This window comes from Xyrauchen texanus, chromosome 46 (genome assembly GCF_025860055.1).
Source record: "Xyrauchen texanus isolate HMW12.3.18 chromosome 46, RBS_HiC_50CHRs, whole genome shotgun sequence".
NCBI classification, from domain to species: Eukaryota; Metazoa; Chordata; class Actinopteri; order Cypriniformes; family Catostomidae; genus Xyrauchen; species Xyrauchen texanus.
In genome coordinates this window covers 439,747-462,222 of record NC_068321.1, presented here as the reverse complement: position 1 = coordinate 462,222, position 22,476 = coordinate 439,747, and the positions used below count along the sequence as shown (strand labels likewise).

At 38.8% G+C, this 22,476-nt stretch overlaps 1 protein-coding gene across 1 annotated transcript; it reads left to right on the top strand.

Annotated features, from left to right (window-relative positions):
- Positions 1-549: 549 nt before the first annotated feature.
- On the top strand, positions 550-20,778 carry cd44b (CD44 molecule (Indian blood group) b). Its single transcript, XM_052119183.1, has 7 exons — positions 550-810; positions 9,063-9,228; positions 9,837-9,973; positions 10,077-10,169; positions 17,319-17,585; positions 18,811-18,889; positions 19,858-20,778. Exons 1-7 carry the CDS (start codon positions 714-716, stop codon positions 20,054-20,056), a joined length of 1,038 nt encoding a protein of 345 aa, XP_051975143.1. The 5' UTR covers positions 550-713; the 3' UTR covers positions 20,057-20,778.
- The last annotated feature ends 1,698 nt before the right edge of the window (positions 20,779-22,476 follow it).

Below are 22,476 nucleotides of genomic sequence, written 5' to 3'. Positions count from 1 at the left end.
ATTATTGTAAGACATTTCCAGAGTACAGATCTTCCTTTTGTTTCTTTTGCAAGGACCTGATCATTGGGTCAAAGAACCTGGATTAACTAGGAGAGCGCAATCATGACCTCTTTTTGTATTGTTATTACTGTAAAATATAAAATATATGAATTTGATTGAATAATAACATTTGTTTTGGTCATAAAAAGTATAAATTCGACTTCTTTAAACTTTGAATCAGAGATAAGAAAAAACATCTAAGATTTAGATTACAATTTAGGTAGGACTATACAATATGAGCTCATAATAAATAGCATATAGGAGAATTAGAAAAATGCAGGTCATTGTAGACACTGCTTAAAATATGTAGACATTAATGTGACAAGCAATGGCTCACTCTCAGCATTAGCGAACAGTGTGATTGCCTACATTTGGGTGGGGTGGGGTGGAGGGGGGTGAAAGGCGGCATTCTGATGAATGAGGAAGAGAGAGAGAGAGAGAGAGAGAGAGAGAGGGAGGGTTGTGAGAGGTGTAGAAGGGTGTGTTTGTAGACTTTCACATGCACCACCCTCTGCTCTCCATCAGCAGACATCCCACCCTGCAAAAACTCTTTTCACCCCCCCCAAATCAGTTTTCTCTGCGGACGGACTCACTCCTGAGCTTTGAATTCAAACACACTTCTTCGGTCTCACAGCTCACACACACACACACACACATAAGCACACAAGGTTTAAATGCAGATTTACTCTCCAGCGCTCACAATGTGGATGAAGTTACTCATTTTTGTCTCTGGATTACTTCTGGCCATTTCTGGATCAGGGATTCGTACAGGTAAGATACTTTGAAGCACATTTTTCTTTGATCTGACCAGTGTGTATCTTTATGAATGTGACTTTTACACATGTGAAAGGAAGAACGGAGCAGTTCTGGAGTGACCGTGTTTGTCAGTGTAAATCATAGACAGGCTTTTGTCTGAAAACAGACACAAAAGAAACCCAATTACACGTGAAAACAGACAGAAAGAATTTCATATAAAACTCTAGAGGTGTTAAACATGTGAGATCACTGGAGTCTTTTTCTCAGGAGAAACAGAAGTCCTCATTTCCACTCCATTTCATCTCATTGCTGTGTAAGAGAAACAACTGATATTAAATACATCAGATATTATTTGGGATTTTTCTCCCTTTCAAGTCATCATTTTTATTTGTATAGTGCTTTTATGTATATACACACGGGTTTAAAGCAGCTTTACAGAAAATGATGAGTCCTCATTGAGCAGTTTAAATGAAAACGTGATTGAAATCATGCTTTTAAAACGATTTGTCTTTAGGCCCCCAGGGAGCAAACCAAACGTGACTGTGGTTTATTGACAATCATTTATGTGTAGTCTTTATCCTCTATAAATGCTGTGACAGTGATACTCAGTAAAGTGAACAAAACACTTGTCAAAAACAAAACTTGTCAATCCCACAAACACTTCTGACTGAAACTCTGTCATATTATGGCTGATTTTGAGGTGTTGTTGTTAAAAACATTTGGGTGGTTGGCCAAGAGAAATTATTGATGGCTTGAGATCTGTAAACATATTTAATTAATTATTTAATATTATTTACTGTTTTAATGTTTAGCTAATGTTTCTAGGGGTGTATTTAGGACATTTAGTTGTCTACTTTAGGAAAATTAAAACATCAATCAGCAATTTTTGTGTTTGAGTACATCCAGCAGTTCTGAAAAATCATACTCAAGTAGAAGTACTGTTACTTCCCCAAAATGTAGTGTGAGTAGAGTAAAAGTAGCTGTCCTAAAAACTAGTCAAGTAAGAGTAAAAGTGTAGCTCATTTAAAAGTACTCATGAGTAGTGAGTATTGCAAAAACTATGTCCCATTATAATGAACACTGTACGCCAACTTTTAAAATACATGCGTTATTGTTGTGCATAAAACATGTTCTGCACAATGCAAGGATTGCTAAAAAATGCTAAAAAAACAGGATCACTTTGTCCGTCATGTTCTGCACAATAGAGGAGGTAGAGCAGACATGGGAAAAGTTGTTTGGTACAGGGGCTACATCACGCTGTAAAGGTATTCAATGGAAAGGAGGAGGCGAGAACCGGCTTGACGATATAAATCATATTTTAATGAGAAACTTAAAAGACAACATAAAGACACATGACGGACATGTCCGCTAACGATCTCTCTCTCCCGCATGGCCCTCTGCAGTCAGCCTTTAAACCTCACAGAGGCTTGATTAGCCTAATACGGGACCAGGTGTGTAGGATCACGACCCAGCCCCGCCCTCCGCCCTGCCACATTCCTCCCTCGTTCTATCAGGCTGGGGACCCCCGGCCTGACGTACATCCCCCCCTCTTTCCCTGGGGAGGGCGCGCCTTCCGCGCTGTCTGCCGGCAGGTCATCCCCATCTACCTGGACGAGGGAGGGGACAAGTGGAGGGAAACAGAAATAATTAAAATGGGGGGTACTTCCTGTAACAGTGTAGTACCCCCCCCCCAAAATTTTTTTTTAAAAGAGGATAAATGCCAACGCAGAGCGACAGTGAGAGAGAGAGGAGAGAGAGATGAAAGAAAAAAAAAAACTCTTACTCGCCAGTTCTCCCGCCGCAGCTTGTTCCTCGGCCACTCCTCCACCCTTTATCGGACGACAGCCGTGCCTCTCCAGGTGGATCCGAGGCAGTCCTCCAGCCCCTGGCGGACGGAACACCCCGCCGCATTCTCGGGGAACAGAAGGTGTCTCCCCCGCCCCCGGCAGCGGTCCTCTCGCTCCAGGCGGTCGCCAGTGAGCCCCTCCCCACTCGCGGTCGGCGGTCTTAAATCCTGCTGTGTTTCAGCGGCCGGTAGGCGACTCCTGCGCCCCTGGCAGCGGCCCTGACCGCTCCAGGCGGTCGGCTAGGAGCCCCTTCTCCCCTCGCGGTCGGCGGCCATCGTCCTCGTTCAGGCGGCTGGGTTCCTCGTCCCCCAGCAGATGGCCGCAGCTGCTCCATTGGGGTGGACGGTAGTGGCGAGAACTCTACTACGGCGTATCCCTCCTCCTTCCCGGGTTTCGGCACCAGTTTCTCCACAGATTAAACCACTGGAGCTGTATGTATTACTTTTATGCTGCTTTTATGTGCTTTTTGGGCGTCAACATTTTGGCTTACATTGAATGGACCTACAGAGCTGAAATATTCTTCTAAAAATCTTAATTTGTGTTCTTCTGATGAAAGTCATAGACAGATGTATGGGGTGAGTAAATGATAAGACCATTTTACATTTTTGAGTGAATTATTTATTTAAGTAGCACATGGGGGCCACACTGTCCTCATTTTGAGATACAATGTTCAACATTGATTTAGTTCTTGTATCTTTTAATCCCAGAAATCGTTGTGTTCTCATTCTAATGCATGAAGCACAATTTTGTGAAGTTTGTGACTGGTGGAATATTCTGCTGACGTATTGCTCTGCAAATGTAGATCTTAATAAAAGATAAACATAATTATAAATGATTTTATCATCTCTAATTTCCTGGTAATGTATTATACAAATTAACACACACTACTTCAGACGTCAGTATTATTAAAAAACAAACAATATTTAAAAAAAACATTATTATTAAAAATGTCACTGTTTTACTCTATTACATTAATACTTTTAAACCTACTCAAGTTATTCAGCCAAAAGTAGTGAGTGTTTTTCTCATTTCCTTGTTAATGTTGTTTGATTAATATCCTTTATATGTCATAGTCTACTAGATATTGCTTAATTCGGTTACATGTATTTCGAGTCCAACATTTTGATGCAAATACGCTTTTTGTCCCACTCTTTAAATTCACTTTAGACACAAACGACTGCATTTACATTAATGCCTCATCAAGATGGGCATTGGCGGAATTATAAAGTGTATTTTATCATTTAGGCACAGAACCGCATTAGCGCTCAAACATTAGCTGCCTGTCAATCAAACAGCACGCAGCTACAGACATCAGGAAATAAAAAAATAAATCTTTTATATTTCATCTAGATCAACCAACCAGTGGTGCTCTTACTATCATGCTTGATGTCATGTCTAGATGTAAAACATAGACTAAATGTAGAAACTACTCAAAAGTTTGATCGAGGACATCTCTAGATGTTTCCGATTAACATCTAGATCATTTTATTGTCCAGCCCTATTGATAACATTGCCTTAATCTCTCACAGCAGCCCAATAATCTCAGTGATAGTTAAATTACAGGCTACATTATAGACACACAGAATCTAGTAAACAGAAATATGACATTGACCTCAATATGTTTCTTCAAATTAGAGGCAGAATTAATGCTGATATCTGGCTTGAGCAAGTTAAATTCACATGACACGATCAAGTAATTGGCCTTTTTCACTGCAAAAATCCCTTCCAGGTGCAGCTGTGATGTTCAACTGTAAACTGTGCTTGAGGCATTCTCCACATCCATAACAGTTGGCACCAGATCTGCAGCTGCCGTTCAAGTTTTTTACGTGTGATTTGATTGGATGGGAGTTTACGAGACTCTCCCTAGCCAATCATATTGATAGATAAAAAGAAAATCAGGACGGAGAAGTAGCGAACACAGACGGTGGGAAAATAGTACAGTAAAAGTACAGTTAAAGTAAAAGAATACAATTTTTAAAAACTTTACTTTAAAAAGTACAATTCTTGGGAAAAAGTAGTTAATTACAGTAATGTGAGCATTTGTAATTCGTTATTTAACACCCCTGACATCCAGACTATGTATTTTTTACATTTGGCATGGGAAATTAGGAGGCGTGTGGCTAAGAACGGATATTTATTATTATATGGAGATTCTGAGGATTTACCTTAGACATTTCTTAAATTTGAAAACAGAATGGATATTTTAACCATAGAATGAACCATTTTAGGTCATGTTTCCCAGCTCAATAGCACACGAAAGCTGGACTTTAAAGTCATCAATGCCGACCCACTGTTTACTGCTGAAAAGCGGCCTTATTGTGTGCGACTGAAAAGAGCAACAATAAATGTCTGCGTGTTTTGTCAAGCCGGCCCCAGCATCCTCCTTTCTGTTATACCACATTGTGTGCAACAACACACATGAAAATGTCTGTTTTCAGATATGTAACATATTTCCCAAATCAAATTGGAATTTGAATATGTATGGAAAAATATATGAACAATAGTTTAAATGTCCATGGCCATATATCATATTTATTTATGGGCTATGGAATACCTTTTAACTTACACTACAGCAAACAGTAATATAATGTTCTGTATGCTCATATTAACAGACTATGTGCCAGGATTCTGCCACTTGTGTGGTTTTGTTAATAGTTCTTTGTGGCCGGATTCTGACACACATGTCTTGTCCCAGTAACATTTTATCTTAGGGATCAGAAATTAAACCTTTGTTCACTGATTTCTTACCCTTGCCTAATAGCCTCTTTACATGAACTTATGAAAATAAATTATAATACTGATGCTATTTGCACCTCTAATGAAATACTACTAGTCAGTATAAGGGCTTCACTGCAGTGTTTATTTAGAGTCCCACAGACACCCTACACCAACCCCAACCCTGCCGGGTGCCCCTTGCAAATTAAAATAATCTGAAATGAATCCATTTGTTTGTACCCGAACCCATACATTTCCAAAATCTTAAAAAGATAATCCCATTCTACCATATCAAATGCCTTTTCAGCATCAACTGTCACATCCAGTGAAGCCTCAATGTTGCTCTAGGGGGCTTGCACACTTTTGCTTCACTATGATCAAGGACTTAGTCCATCAAACGATAAAAGTCTCCTCCCAATATTATATCATAAGGGGTGCCAGCGGCTTGCAACATCCCTTCAAGATCTATAAATAAGCCCTGATCATCAACTTTAGGTGCATAAATATTCATCAATATAAGACTTTTTCCCTGAATTTCAGCTAAAACAATACTGACTCTCAGAAATGTATCTTTACTCTGTATGATAGGCCTACATTTGAATTGTAGATTTTTACTTATCAGTGTAATGACTCCCCTGCTCTTACTCGAGCCAGCACTATAAAAAACACCAAATGCGTATCTTAACATTTTGAATAGAAACTATTTATTCCTAAAGAGCCATTTACATCTGGAGTGAACATTCATGCACTGGCAAAGTGAAGCTTTTTCAATCGAGTGTGTCGATAAATTTTTTGTTTGCCCGTCGATGAAATGCCCCGAGCAATTCAATTTGAGCTGTGGATCACGTGTCAGGAGCAGCTGCAGTTACCACAATCAGCTCATTTGGGGTTGCTAAAGCACAGAAAGCTGTTTTGACCACCGTCATTAAACGTCAAAGATGAAAATAACAAATAAAATAAGAGTTACATACTTCAAATAACTTGAACGGCTAATGTCACCTCCTTTGTTTGTGATGTCATTTCATAACATATATGGGGTAAAATCGCTTATTGATTAGCACCACCTATTGTAAAGGCGTGAATGTGCTAATGGCGAACATTTGCATGGCTTTCTATGTGAAAGGGCCATTTATCTACGATTAGCTTCACATCATTGAGTCGCCTCAGATGAGAAAACTGCCTAAAGACGATACATTTTAACTTCTGCATTACATAGCCAAATAAATTTACAAGCTTGTTCAAACACCAATGGTTGCTCAACTGATAGAGCATTGCACATGCAATGCAAAGATCGGGGGTACGATCACTAAAGAGCATGTGAGTCGACATGTGTGGATAGAGTGTCATAGAAACAGAACAGAATTAAGTAGTTGTTTCAGCAATTGTGTTTTTTCATTGCAAATATGCTTATATGATAATATCAGTTCGGTTTATGGTAGAAAGTTAGGTTTTGTTTATTTAAAACTCCTTGTAGCATTGACCTAATAAACCCTACCTGTTTGTGCATGAGAACATTTAACTTACTTTCAGTAAACATTTCACCACTGAAACTGCCGCAATATATGGAAGCACTTGGCTGGCATAATTACATTTACAATGTATTGTAAATTCAATTAGAGAAATGCATTGCCATTTTACAAATTATATTTTAAATTGAAAAATTGTAAATATAATTTTGAATTTTACCAGCCCAGTGCTTCTATATGTGTAATGGACCACGTAATATCCTTTTGGAAAAAAATTGTCACAGTCTCATGATTTTCATGATATCAGGCTGTCATTATATCTACACGACAAGTTTATTTACAAATCTGTCCTCAATACAACCTTGATGCAGCACTGAAGGACATTTACCACTTGACTTCTGTTGAAAAATATGATCATTTAAAGTATTAATATTATATTGAATATTCTTTAGTTACTTTTTCATCCTGTTATTATTCCAGTGCCAACAGATGCATCTTGTAATCTTACTAATTATCTTAATTTATTTGTGCATAAATCAGTTGAGGGGAAAACGTCCTCTTCTTCCTTTTCTGAGTGATACTGAGATCCTCCCTTACATGAACTTTCACACTTTCACAAACACATGGACAAGGCTTGACTGATTGCAGAATGTGCTGGCTAGCAGACCCCTGCACACATCTACAGTGTTACATTACAAGGAATCCGTTTGCAGCCACAAAAAGAACACTTGTTCTTGAACATCAACTGATTCTGCACAAACTTTTCCTACATCCACCTTCATTATCAGAAGAAATTACGGTCCATGGTTGCAACAAGGCTGTATATGTCATCATTTGCACACTCACTGAGATTCAGACCATATAACCCACTATCATGACCTTTTGAACTATTTGCTTTGTTGCGAAACAGAGGCTAAAACTGTTATAATGTTGCATTTCTCCTTGGTTCGTTTGGCTTTCACAAGGAAACTGAGCATGTGAGCCAACTGTCTCATCACTGGTCAGAATGTTTTTGTGCTTCAATGCTAAATTCCACCATACAACGACTGTAAAAGACTTTACTTTGGTTAAATGTCCCAGATGGATTCATTTATAAATAAACTCTGACCAGGCTTTAAAAAAAAAATCAGAACAGAATTAAGCAGTTTTAATGTCAAATTAAATAAATACATTAACTGTGCTAAAATATATTAACAACACAGCCATAACACATATTCAATTATTTTCAAACCTTTTAACTAATCTAAGGCAGCTTTCCTACTTGTGCATTTATAATTCAACATATGTTATATACTGTACTTATATGTATAATAAAACAATGACACAAAATTGCAGCATTTTTATATTTATTTTTATAACATTTAGAATTAGTTTTATTGTTCCAAGCCAAGTCTAATTTAAAATAATAAGTTTCAGTTTTCGGCCCAGTGTGTCCAGTGATCAGTCAAGAATTTCATTTTGGTGCATCACTATCCTTTCCTAAATGGCACACTTGCTTTGGACTTGTCTCATGGCCTGCATTTGTTTGTGCCTGCAATGTCCACGTGACTGTATCATGTCCTATTTGTCAATTTAGCACTCCTTTGCACCCTCAATAGGCACTTTGGCCGAGCCCACGCTGATGTGAGCTACACAGCTGTCAACTACCCAACAGTCCCTGCTGCTTATCCTCTATACCAGGGGTGACCAACCCTGCTCCTGGAGAGCTACCTTCCTGCAGAGTTTAGATCCAACCCTAATCAAACCCACCTGAACCAGCTTATAAAGGTCTTTAGGATTACTTGAGTGTTGGAGCTAAACTCTGCAGGAAGGTAGCTCTCCAGGAGCAGGGTTGGTCACCCCTGCTCTAGACCAATCACAGTAGACTGGAGTTTTGTGCCGGAGGAAAAGTCATGGCTGGCAAGACAATATCAAGTGCAGATTTAATATTGATTTCTATAGGCCTAATTGATCTGATTGGGAACAATGGATCTATTGCTTCACATCAATTGAAAAAGTTTTTTTATAATGATGATGATTCATTTATGCTCATGAAGTTGCTGATAAATAAAATATAATTATTTTTAATTCAATACAGAAAAGTACAGTACAGTAATGCCAATCAAATGAGAATCACAACTTAGAATAGAGGGGTAATAACAGCAATGGACATAGCAGCAATGAAAACTGGAATCTAGTAAACTACTTAGAAAATAAATACATTATTATTATTATTATGACTCTGTTTGTGTGTCTGAAGTGCGGTCAAGGAGTTGCAGCTATGTTGGAGTGTTTCATGTGGAGGGGAGCTCTCGCTACAGTCTGACGTTTGAAGAGGCACAAATCTTGTGTGAACAACTATCAGCTTCATTAGCCAGTCCAGAGCAGATCACTGAAGCTCATAAAGCAGGACTAGAGACATGCAGGTCAGATATCACATGATACATATGAACCAAAACCACATTAATGACACAAACATACACACAAATGTCTTTGGGCACTTAAGTCTCATCATAAACTTTATATAATTGCATTAGATGAGAAAATGTCAAAGCAAGTGTCATCTGCAAACAAAACTGCTAGGACTTTTCTCAGAACTCACTTCACTCTTCTAAGAGATTTTTATTATGACTTTTAAGCAACTGGTGTCAAGGTGATTTTTAGTGGAAGTATGACGTCAGATACCCTCAAGTTCACAGTGTCCTTGCAGAGCAACTGCAGGTGTAGTTCAAGACATTAACTTTGGCCATGTTCAACTAATGTTACACATTATACTATGCCTTCATTTCAACATTACATCTATTATTTTATAATTTAAAACCTAACAAACATCTTTTATTAAATGTTTTGCTTGAAAAGTGTGCATGTGCTTACTTTCTTTCAAATATATCATGCCTTGGTTATTTGTCATTCCAAATAATTTTGAGCCCACTGTATTTGGTTTTACAGCCTTATATGTAAATGAATAGATTTAGGAAATTATACAATGCTAATAATCATCATTTGTTGATTTCATCATTTATTCTCTCCTCAGATATGGCTGGATAAACAGCACAATGTTAGCGATACTCCGTCTCAAGTCACATAAATCATGTGCAGCCAATCAATCCGGGGTCATCATCAAGAATCCAGACACAAATAAATCTGATGCCTTCTGTTACAATGTTAAAGGTTTGATGTGATTTATATTTTAATCAATTTGGACTAAAGCATCTGCTAAAATAAAAAGGTTCAATTATCGTTTTAATTAAGCTTTACATATCATTGGAAACAGATTTGTCAGTGAAGAACTGTACATATGAGATTAACCCTGGTTCAACTGGTCCTGAGAATTTCAATACATCAGCTGACAACTCAACAACTACAGGTATGACAATAGAACATAATCACAATAGTTTATAGTTTATGTGATACAACCTATTTGTGTCATAGTTTGTTCTAAATAGTATTGATGGACTATTACATTATTCACTTTAACAACAAAAAAGACACAACCTCTTTTCTTTCTCAAAAAGAAAAAAGAAAAATCAGTCCCAAACAATGCTAGGAAGGCAATTCCTTAGTTTAGGAGCCAATATGAAAAGGATCTAATTATTTTGAGGATTTTGATAATCATTGTACAACCAACAAGTCTGACTTTTGCTAATGTAGTGAACGTGATGGATTATAGCAAGATAGAAGGTTGCTTAATTACTGAGGAGAAAGACCATTCAAAGATTTGTGGTGAAAGAATGCTGTCCTACAAACATTGGAAATTTGATTTTCAAATGACATATTGGTATCAAATATAACACCTAAGTTCTTTGCTGTTGAAGACGATGTAACAGTACATCCATTGAGAGTCAAATGATATTTTAGCAGCTTATTTTTAGAGGTTTTTGGTCCAATAATTAGTACCTCTGCTTTATCAGAAATATCAGAGTTGAAGAACATTTCTAGCCATTCCATGATTGATATCACTGATACAGTCTGCTAACTTGAGGGAATTGTGAAACTTTGGCAGGTTTTGAAGAAATATAAAGTTGGGTATCGTCAGCATAACAGTGAAAACTAATTCCATGGTTTCTGATAAAGTCTTCAAGGGGAAGCATATATAAGGAGAAAAGCAGAGGCCCTAAAACTGATCCCTCTTGCACTTTTGTTTGGTTTGACAATTCCTTGTTTACACAGACAAAGTGGTATCGGCCTGCTAAATAGGACCTAAACCATGCTAATACAAGTCCACAAATGCCAACATAATTCTCTAGCCTATTCAAAAGAATATCGTGATCTATCGTGTTGAAGGCAGCTCTAAGATCTAAAAACACTAGAAGAGAAATGCAGCCACAATCAGATGATAAAAGCAAGTCATTTGTAACTCTGATAAGTGCAGTCTCTGTACTGTGATGAGGCCTAAATCCTGACTAAAATTGTTCATATATACGATTTCTTTGTATAAATGAACATAATTGGGAGGATACTACCTTTTCTAGTATTTTCCACATAAAGGGAGATTTGAAATCTATATATAAAGTCTATAATTAGCCAATTTTCCAGGAACAAGTTGTGGCTTCTTAATAAACCATTTGATAACTGGCATTTTATAGTTTCTTGGGACATGTCTTAAGGCTAGTGAGAAGTTAATAATATTAAGAAGAGTTTCTGAAATTATAGGAGATACCTCTTTTAAGAGCTTAGTTGGAATTAGATCTAAAATATATGTTTTGGCTTTTGATGTTTGTATAAGTTTTGTTAGCTCTTCATGACCTATGTCAGCAAAGGATTGAAGTTGCACATGAGGAAAATTATGAGACACTGTTTTCTGAAGTACTGTGATGATTGCATAATTCTAATATTATTTCTGGGGGGAGGGGGGCGACGCTATCAAAAGTGCTAGAGAAAGTGACTCCAGCCAGGTTTCCTATGCAACCAAATTGGCCCGGTTGCTAGGGAGAGTAGAGTCAAATGGGGTAACCTCCTCATGGATAAGATGATCACGTGATAAGATGTGTGGATTGACGGTCACAGACGTGGAGGAAACTGAGATTTGTTGAACTGAGATTGATGTGAGTCACTACGCCACCACAAGGTCTTAGAGAGTGCATTGGGAATTGGACATTCCAAATTGGGGAGAAAAAAGGGCAGGAAAAAAGTGCTAGAGAAGACTGTATTTATATTTTCATCAAGTTCTTCTAGACTTTGGCGCTGACTGAATGTCTGAGATAGATCTGGAAGATTATTAGTGAAGCTATCTTTAGTTGTCGAAACAATTGTTCTACCTGAATGATAGCGTGGTGTAGATTGAGTAACATTAGCTGATCCCAGCTCTGTGGTAGAATTTTTACAGTATCAACATCAACTCCATACGACAGAATTAAATCTAGCATATGATTATTGCAATGAGTTGGTCCTGTCACATTTTGTCTGACTTCAAGTGTGTTGAGAATATTGATAAATGCTAATCCCAATGAGTTATTTTCATTATCTATGTGCAATGTTGAAGTCACCAACAATTAAAGCTCTATCTACAGTAACAACTAGATCTGATAGAAAATGTGCAAATTCACCACGGAAATCAGAATAAGGCCTGGGTGAAAAGACGATAGAGAATTTTTATTTATATCTGATGGTGTTACATTAAGCATTATTAGTTAAAAAGTCTTAAGCCTATGTCTTGTCCTCTGAGTAACACAAAAAACATCACTGTAAATTGAAGCAATCCCTCCTCCTCGACCCCTTAGACAAGGCTCATTTTTATAACAATAACCTGGGGGAGTAGATTCATTTAAACTAATATATTCATCCGGTTTAAGCCAGGTTTCATTCAAACAGAGCACATCCAAGCTATGATCTGTAATAATTTAATTTACAATTAGTGCTTTGGTTGAAAGAGATCTAAAGTTTAGTAGCCCCATCTTTATATGATATTTATCTTCAGATTTTATTTTTATTTTCAACTTTGACCTTAATACATTTTTTTTCTAAATTATTTAGGGAGGGGTTTGTGTTTGGTAGTTCAGACCAAATCTCTATATGATATCTATATGATATCTAGGTGTGTATCTGTGTTGTAGTTTATGTAACCTGTGTGATGTCTCAAGGCAGCTAGCAGATGTTTGGTTTAGCCAGTTTGTCTGCTTCCTGACAAGGGCCCTATTGTGGAAAAATGTTGAAGATTCTTTACCTCTTTGCAAGAAATATCTCAGAGTCAGGGGTTCCAGATGTCAAAGGCAAGAGTTTATTGAGCAAACCAACAAACCTGAGATTTCAGCTGAGATCTGACTCTCTTGGTCTAAAACCTCATCTTTTATACAGTTTGTTTTTTATCTGGCATTACCTCATATCTACGCCCCTTCATTATTTTTGTAACCAATTGATTCTGTTCACCACCATTATCTCACAGAGCCTTTTAACATCTTTTTACTGGTAAAAACCTGGGTTTAGTCTGTCTTTTTAATTAGTCAAGTCAAGTCAAGTGGTTTTTATTGTCGTTTCAACCATATACAGTTAGTACAGTACACAGCAAAACGAGACAACGTTCCTCCAGGAACATGGTGCTACATAAAAACAACAAAGGACCAACACAGGACCACATGAGACTACACAACGAAATAAAATACCTATATAAAATACCTATATATACCTATATAAAGTGCATGTGCAAACGTGCAAAAAGTACGGGACAGTACAACAAATTTCTGACAATGAACAGGACAATAGACACAGTGCAGCGCCGACCAGTACACAGTTGATGACAGTTTGTAAAAACGTAAACATAACATACTATAAGATAGTGTTCTATGCACATAGCAGTTATTTAGGTAGCAGACAGTTATAAAGTGACAGTAATTAAAGTGCAACTCAGGACACGTGTGTTTGTGTGTCAAACTAGTCTCTGAGTATTGAGGAGTCTGATGGCTTGGGGGAAGAAGCTGTTACACAGTCTGGCCGTGAGGGCCCGAATGCTTCGGTACCTCTTGCCAGACGGCAGGAGGATAAAGAGCTTGTGTGAGGGGTGTGTGGGGTCATCCACAATGCTGGTTGCTTTGCGGATACAGTGTTTTTTGTAAATGTCTTTGATGGAGGGAAGAGAGACCCCAATGATCTTCTCAGCTGTCCTCACTATCCTCTGCAGGGCTTTGCGGTTCGAAACGGTGCAATTCCCAAACCAGGCAGTGATGCAGTTGCTCAGGATGCTCTCAATAGTCCCTCTATAGAATGTAGTGAGGATGGGGGGTGGGAGATGTGCTTTCCTCAGCCTTCGAAGAAAGTAGAGACGCTGCTGGGCTTTCTTGGTGATAGAGCTGGTGTTGAGGGACCAGGTGAGGTTCTCCACCAGGTGAACACCAAGGAATTTGGTGCTCTTGATGATCTCCACAGAGGAGCCGTCGATGTTCAGCGGAGTGTGTTCACCTTGTGCTCTCCTAAAGTCAACAACCATCTCTTTTGTTTTGTCGACATTCAAGGACAGATTGTTGGCTCTACACCAGTCTGTCAGCTGCTGCACCTCCTCTCTGTATGCTGACTCGTCGTTCTTGCTGATGAGACCCACCACGGTCATGGTCGAACTTGATGATGTGGTTCGAGCTGTGCATTGCTGCACATTTGTGAGTCAGCAGAGTGAACAGCAGTGGACTGAGCACACAGCCCTGGGGGGCCCCAGTGCTCAGTGTGGTGGTGGTGGAGATGCTGTTCCCGATCCGGACTGACTGAGGTCTCCCAGCCTGGAAGTCCAGGATCCAGTTGCAGAGGGAGGTGTCCATGCCCAGTAGGTTCAGCTTTCCAATCAGGTGCTGGGGGAATGATAGTGTTGAATGCTGAGCTGAAATCTATGAACAGCATTCCAACGTATGAGTCCTTATTGTCTAGGTGGGTGAGGGCCAGATGGAGGGTTGTGGTGATGGCATCGTCCGTTGAACGGTTTGGACGATACGCAAACTGCAGTGGGTCTAGTGAGGGGGGTAGCTGGGTCTTAATGTGCCTCATGACGAGCCTCTCGAAGCACTTCATGATGATGGGTGTAAGTGCGACGGGTCGGTAGTCATTGAGGCAGGACACTGAAGACTTCTTTGGCATGGGGATGATGGTGGTGGCCTTGAAGCACGTTGGAACGACGGCGCTGCTCAGAGAGATGTTGAAGATGTTGGTAAGAACATCTGCTAGCTGGTCTGCACATCCTCTGAGCACTCTGCCAGGAATGTTGTCTGGTCCAGCAGCCTTCCGTGGGTTGACTCTACGTAGAGTTTTCCTCACATCTGCCGTGGTAAGACAGAGCACCTGGTCGTTGGGAGGAGGGGTGGTCTTCCTCGCCACCACGTCGTTCTGCACTTCAAACCGAGCGTAGAAGTCGTTCAGCGCATCTGGAAGGGAGGCATCTTTGTCACAGGCAACTGATGTTGTCCTGTAGTTGGTGATGGCCTGGATGCCCTGCCACATACGCCACGTGTCACCACTGTCCTGGAAGTGACTGTGGATTCTCTGGGCATGTGCGCGCTTTGCCTCTCTGATTGCCTGTGACAGTTTGGCCCTAGCTGTTCTTAGGGCTGCCTTATCGCCTGCTCTGAAGGCGGAGTCTCAAGACCTCAGCAGCGTGCGCACCTCCGCAGTCATCCACGGCTTCTGGTTGGAGCGTGTGGTGATGGTCTTGGAGAAAGTGATATCATCAATGCACTTGCTGATGTAGCTGGTCACTGATGCTGTGTATTCCTCCAAGTTGGTAGAATCGCCATATGTTGCAGCCTCCCTAAACATGTGCCAGTCAGTGCACTCAAAACAGTCCTGAAGAGCAGAAATGGCTCCTGCTGGCCAGGTTTTCACCTGCTTCTGAAGCGGTATTGTGCGTCTGACGAGCGGTCTGTATGCTGGAATTAACATAACAGAGATGTGGTCTGAGTAGCCGTGGTGGGGTGGGGCTCCGCCCGGTACGCGCCTGGGATGTTTGTGTAAACAAGATCAAGCACGTTCGCCCCTCTCGTTGCAAAGTCCACATACTGATGGAATTTAGGGAGCACTGTCTTGAGATTCGCATGGTTGAAATCTCCGGCGACAATAAACAGTCCGTCGGGGTGAGCATTCTGCAGTTCGCTCATAGCCCCATACAGTTCACAGAGCGCTTCCTTAGCGTTAGCGCTGGGTGGAATGTAAACTCCGGTTATGCAAACAGTGGTGAATTCCCGTGGTAGATAAAAAGGTCTGCATCTAACAGTCACAAGCTCCAACAGTGATGAACAGTAACTAGAGACTAGCATAGAGTTCTTGCACCATTCCGTGTTGATGTAAACACACAAGCCTCCACCGCGAGTCTTACCGCAGAGAGCTGTATTTTTGTCGGCACGAAACGAGGCGAGCCCGTCTAGCTGAATGGCGGCATCCGGAACTCTGTCGCTGAGCCACGTCTCCGTTAAAACAAAGACGCAGCAGTCTCTAAACTCACGCTGCGTAGCCTGCTGGAGTCGGATATAGTCCAGTTTATTGTCCAGGGAGCAAACATTTGAGAGCAGGATAGACGGGAGAGCCGGCCGGCTAGGGATTGTTTTTAGCCTAGCATGGACCCCCGCCCTCTTTCCGCTTCCGCTCGCGACACCGCTACGACGCCCTCTCCCCCGGCCACCGGCATCAGGCGACGCCGAGGACTGGAGGCCTGGTCTCCGCAGCAAGCCGAGTACGCATAGCGCCTCCTGCAGGTCATCATGCAGCTTGGTTTTTGCATGAGTCTTATATTTCAGTAGTGTCTGGCAATGGTAGACACGAACACCGGTTGCTCCGATGTCCATGTGCTGCGATAGTCGGGCTTTTTTAACAAAAATAGCACCATTGTGGATCCGGAGTGGCCGCTGCGTGCTACCGTGCCACCATCTTGGATCATTTAAAGTGGTAAATCAAACATGACAGTCTGACTATAATAAGTCACTTTGACCACTAGTTGTTTTTACTCTTTATCTTCAGCTGTGCTTCTGAAGGTCCATCATTATTTTGTTACAGCTGGGTGCTCTGTGTGATTTTTGCAGCATCAACACTTTTAGTAACCACATTTGCTCTCTCCTGGGTCACACAAAGTCCAGTAACCTCATACAAGTACTTTGACATAAAAATATACTATAATATAGAAAAATATACTATGGCCCCAGTTAGTCAAATACTTTCACAATTAAGACTATGAGCCAAATTACTAGAGAGGAGAGCGGCACCTTCCCTGGAGGGATGGAGTCCGTCTCTCTTTAGCAGGTCAGGTCTACCCCCAAAACTCATCCAATTGTCTATAAATCCTATGCTATTCTCCAGACACCACTCAGACATCCAGCCATTCACTGACACTAATCTACTGTAAACCTCATCACCACAACGAGCAGGGAGGGGGCCAGAGCATATTACCGGCTGGAGCTATGGACCGGCAGAAATAGGAACAGACTGTACAGGCTGAAATATTGTTTCACAGACCATTTTACAAAAAGAAATATAGAAATTATGCTTTCCATAATGACTATAATTGATATGTGTCTGTTTTGCATATACATACCGCATAACTTTCATTTCACAGAAGACGCCACACACCAGCCTCCTCCTGGAGAGGAACATTCAACACCAGAGAATATGGCTGTCATTCCTGAACGGTATCCTGAAGAGTCTGCAAATACCACACAGAGCCCTGCTGAAGAGACTGATCAAACGTCTGATAAAGATTCCCATAAAGATATAGTGGAATCTACAACTTTAATACAAGATACATCTGTCACAGAGACGAGAATGACAAATGGGACTGGCTTGGAGACACCGGCAGTGAATAAACACAATTTACATGACAAAGGTGATGCTACAAACAAAACTGGTAACCATTTTTATTAAAGCCACAACAAGAAATTTTGTCTAAATCTTATGTCAATCATTTTATCAACTTTTGTCAAAATTTTGTCCCTCCCTTATTATTATTTATTTATTCATATTGTATTTGATGTGCTGAATTTTAATGTAATTTATTTCTAAAAATGTTTATTGACCAAGGGGAGGAAGTTGACAAAATTTTTTTAGAAAACATTTCTTGTTGTGTATATATATTATATAGTTTGATATCTGCCATTTTAAAGTTTCTTGGGACATGTCCTAAGGCGAGCGAGGCATTAACAATATTAAGAAGAGGTTTTGAGATTTCAGAGAATACCTCTTTTAAGAGTTTAATTGGTATTGGATCTAACAAACATGTTGTGGCTTTTGATGTTTTGATAAGTTTTGTCATCTCTTCATGACCTATGACAGCGAAGGATTGAAGTTGCTTGTGAGGAAAATTATGAGATACTGTTTTCTGTGTTACTGTGACAGACGATTGCATAATTCTACAATTATTTTTGATAATTTAAATTTTATCATTAAAGAAATTCCTGAAGTCATTACTCTTGTGCCGCGACAGAATATCTGGTTCCGTCGAGGCGTTATTCCTAACCTATTTAGCCACAGTACTGAATAAACACCTAGGATTGTTGTGGTTATTTTCTATGAGTTTGCTAAATTATGCTGACCTGGAAGCTTTTCGTGCCTGACGGTATCTACAGACACTATCCTTCCATGCACAGCGAAATACCTGTAATTTTGTATTCTGAGAGCTGCTCTCTTGCGAGCATGAATAAATAATAAACTACAATATAATATTATATTATATTCTGTGCCATCTAAATTTAGATCTATCTTTAGACCTAATTTAGGCCTATCATGTTGCACATGCAGACAGTTTTTTCCTCTAAAACATTATACAATAGTTTTCCAATGATCAAATTATATTAATACAATTTATTCAATAGCCCTTATGATAAACTGTGAAAGATATGAGAAAGATACATTTAAGTTGCTCTTGATGGACCTAAGAGTGGTTCAAAGCTCTCAAGTGTTTTTACATACTACTAAGATAACGATACTTTTGGGAAACGTGCCATAGAGATTAAGTACTACTTAAGTGCTACTAATGTTCTACCTAATGCTTTGGGAAACCCAGCCACTATTGAAATAAAGTAATGTGTCATTTTTTTATAATCTCTTTACAGATTGGCTGATCATTGTGATTGTAATTGTGGCTGTCCTTCTCATTCTGCTTTTGTGTTTAGCTGTAGCAACCAGAAAAAGGTACGTCTTTATTAACTGAAGATTTTACAGTTCACAGCAGGAACATACATTGAAAAAATGTTGAGTCAAGTTACATAAATAAATGTGCTTTATGTATTAAAATCTATTTATCTGGAGTGGTATTGGCATAGTTGGCTAAAGCACAGAACTGGTAACAGAAGGTTGCCAGTTCGTACCCAAAGCCACCACCATTGTGTCCTTGAGCAAGGCACTGGACTCCATGTTGCTCCAGGGGGATTGTCCCTGTAATTAGTGCACTGTAATTCACTTTGGATATAAGCGTCTGCAAAAAGCATAAATGTAACTATTTATTTAAATAATATATAATATAATAATTATATTAAATATAATATAATAGTAAATATAAAAATAGCTGCAAGCAACAATTAGAGGGCCAAGTACACCTACGGCATGTAAGGAAGTATGATTGGATATCACTGATTGTGATTTCAAGAAAAGTGGCATAAAAAAAATAAGTAGAATTGCTTTTATTACAGTACAATTAATTCTAAGTTTTGACCAATAGGTGGCTCTGTCCCCAAATGTATATAGTGCAGTAAGGGTGTGGCGACACTGAAAAAAATGTGTGTTTTATAATAATAGGGGCCTACGCACCTTCAGTGCTTGGCCCCTATTATTATAAAAATAATAATAAAAAACTAAATATACATGACTTCAATTGGTAACACCAACTGGGTTAGATCATGTAGAAATAGATCCTTAAGATAACAATTGCATGTTACAACATCTTACAGTGTCACTGCAGTTCTATATCTCTCATTGTCTTGCAAGGAAGATCTGTGCTCCATAGAAAGAAATGTAGTATCAATCACTAAAATAACTTCAGGCAATCTTATAAATACGTTTGGTAACACTTTTTTAAAACTTTCAAACACTGTTGGATTTCTGTCTTCATATGTCAACATTTTTAATGGGCTTTTGTAAATGTGTGTATTTTGTGCCAACAGCTGGTGTGGTAAGAAACAGACTCTGATTATCACATCAAAGAGCAGCAGCAAAGAAAACGAATCATCAGTGCCCGTCACTCAGGAACAACAGCAGGAGATGGTCACGCTCATGAACACTGAGAAGATCCAAACAAACAGCAACTCTGAGTTTATCAACATCAGTCTGGACGGACCAACAGAGAAAACACTGCAGGCATAAGAACACAAGCAGGGTAGCATTATAAATACATAGACCAGAGAAACTGCCTGAATATCAAAAGCAGAAGAAATGAGAAGCCTAGAGAATGAGATGGACACTGATTTCAGACCAGACAAAAGGAGGGTAAAGAAGACTGAGCAAGTTTACATGCACATTATTCCCAAAAAATTGCTTATTTAAAAAATCAGACAAAGCAAGAAACATTTGCTTTGCCTGTTATGTAGGCAAAGCAAATTTGCCTACATAACAGGCAAAAATCGACCCTTTATTCTTACGCTGTTTATGAGCTTACACCGTTAAAAGAACACAGTTTATTACATGACACACACGTTGTCAGCTTAAGCATAATCGTGTAAGAACGCGCATGCAGACATGCTCATTGAGAAAGATTAAGAAGACTGATTTTGGTGGTGGTAAGAGTTTTTGTTTCAGCATTTTCTTGTTTGCTAGAATTTCATTTCAGGCCAAGGTTGTATTTTATATATCCTACGAAAATTATTTCTTTATGTTTGCAATGTTTAGGCATTTACATGAATTATATATCACATATGATCATAATTTGGTGTCATTTTGTTTTGAAAAGTACTGAGTCACACAGTTGTATGACCTTATAAATGAACCATACTGATCTGATTTAGCAAGGAGATCAGACAGCTTTATATTTACTCAAATAGTTTTACATTCTAAAAAAACACTCTTTTTCATTCTTATTATTATTTTATATATATATATATATATATATATATATATATATATATATATATATATATATATATATATATATATAGTGATCCAAAATTGTAAATTGTAAATGGATTTTTGCTTGAAGTGATCATTTAATGTTATCTTAGTCAAAATAACAATTAAAGACAAATTAAATCTTATTTGAACAAGCAATGTGAGCCTCTAGTAGAATTCAGACAATGTGTGTTGATTGTGAATGTCTGTTTCCTAGCAACTTTCAAATTCCACATGAAATATTTGCATCCTTGAAGAGCAGTGTAACAAGGAAACACAAAAATGAGCAAAGTTTATTTAAAGAAATTAAGTTCTTGTTTATCAAGAGGTTTTCACCTTAAAATGCATGGCTGTTTTGCCAAACATTATACATACCACAGGTCTTTAGTGACCCGTCACATACATATATCTATCACAAATGGATCTGCACCGAGCAATTTCTTAAATACATTTCTGAGTAGTGAGGTGGTAGCTTTGCTAGTTTTTAAATCAAGTTGCATTTCAGTAGTGAAGCTATGTGTTTGATTATGTAGTGTGAGGCGGTTCGGTCAGTAAGCAGCTCCACAGCAACGTTATTTCCCCATGCTGCTGCTGTAAATAATGAACATGGCATCTGAGGACTACTTCTGTTATTTTCTGTTCTCCGTTGTTTCGCTTTATTTTCACATACCCTTCTGTTGTCTGTGTGTTTGTTTTCAGCGTCACCTCTCACAGCATTGAGCTGCAATAGTGGGGTTTCCCTCTTATCTCCAGGGTACTTGAGCTCATACATATGCACACTTTTCAATAAACAATAAGAACGCCACTTTTATTCTTGACACTATGAGAGATATAGAATTAAATATATATGGAGTGAAAGATACAGACTGAGTCTGGCAAATGGGGCTCTGGTGAAGCTGTGTGGTGCTGCATGCCAACAAACATATGATTTTGAAGTTGCTTTTCAGTGACACAGAAGTTAAAACCCTTCACAATCTGAATTTAAATACAAAATATAATATCCCATTTGATGACCAAAAATACTGAAATATAAAAAATAAGTTTTGAGTTAGTTCTTTTCTAATACATTGGAAATTCATCCAGTAGTTTAACATGTAGAAATGAGCACATGATAGGTGATACTAGTGATTTGGTGCATCACAGAACCATTGGAATGCCAGATCAAATGTAAGCAATTATTGTGTGAATCATGTCATGCAATATCATTACTTCATTATCAACTACCAGAATAATGTCATTAATAAATTGTATACTGTGAGTGTGATTAAGAATACTATGTATGGAAAGAAATACAAACCTTTGTTTACAAACATTGTTTTGCAGTGATGATCCACCATCACATACAATACATAGCTAACTTTAGTTACTTGAGTTTTGTAAAGATTTTCTCAATACACAAGATAATAGTCATGATAATATAAGCCAAACATGACACAAAACACATCTTTTATTTAAATCCTCAGACATTTCTAAAGAGAGGCCTTCTCAGTTTCCCCAATCCACAGCATGAAAACTATGAAAAAGCATGAAAGCAGCCTTTTTTAAAACCAAAATCCCATTAACAGATGAATATAATAATCTGATAATAAAATGAAGATGTGCCCTATTACTGTCACAAATCATTGATGAACCACATTTAACTAGTTAATTTAGATGATTATTAGCCACCAAGATGTTTCTAT

Excerpts from the sequence above, each read along its gene's own strand:
- cd44b (XM_052119183.1), top strand. The coding sequence starts at position 714 with ATGCAGATTTACTCTCCAGCGCTCACAATGTGGATGAAGTTACTCATT. Across the intron at positions 9,229-9,836 it reads GCAGGACTAGAGACATGCAG|ATATGGCTGGATAAACAGCA; the intron begins GTCAGATATCAC and ends TTCTCTCCTCAG. Across the intron at positions 17,586-18,810 it reads ACACAATTTACATGACAAAG|ATTGGCTGATCATTGTGATT; the intron begins GTGATGCTACAA and ends ATCTCTTTACAG.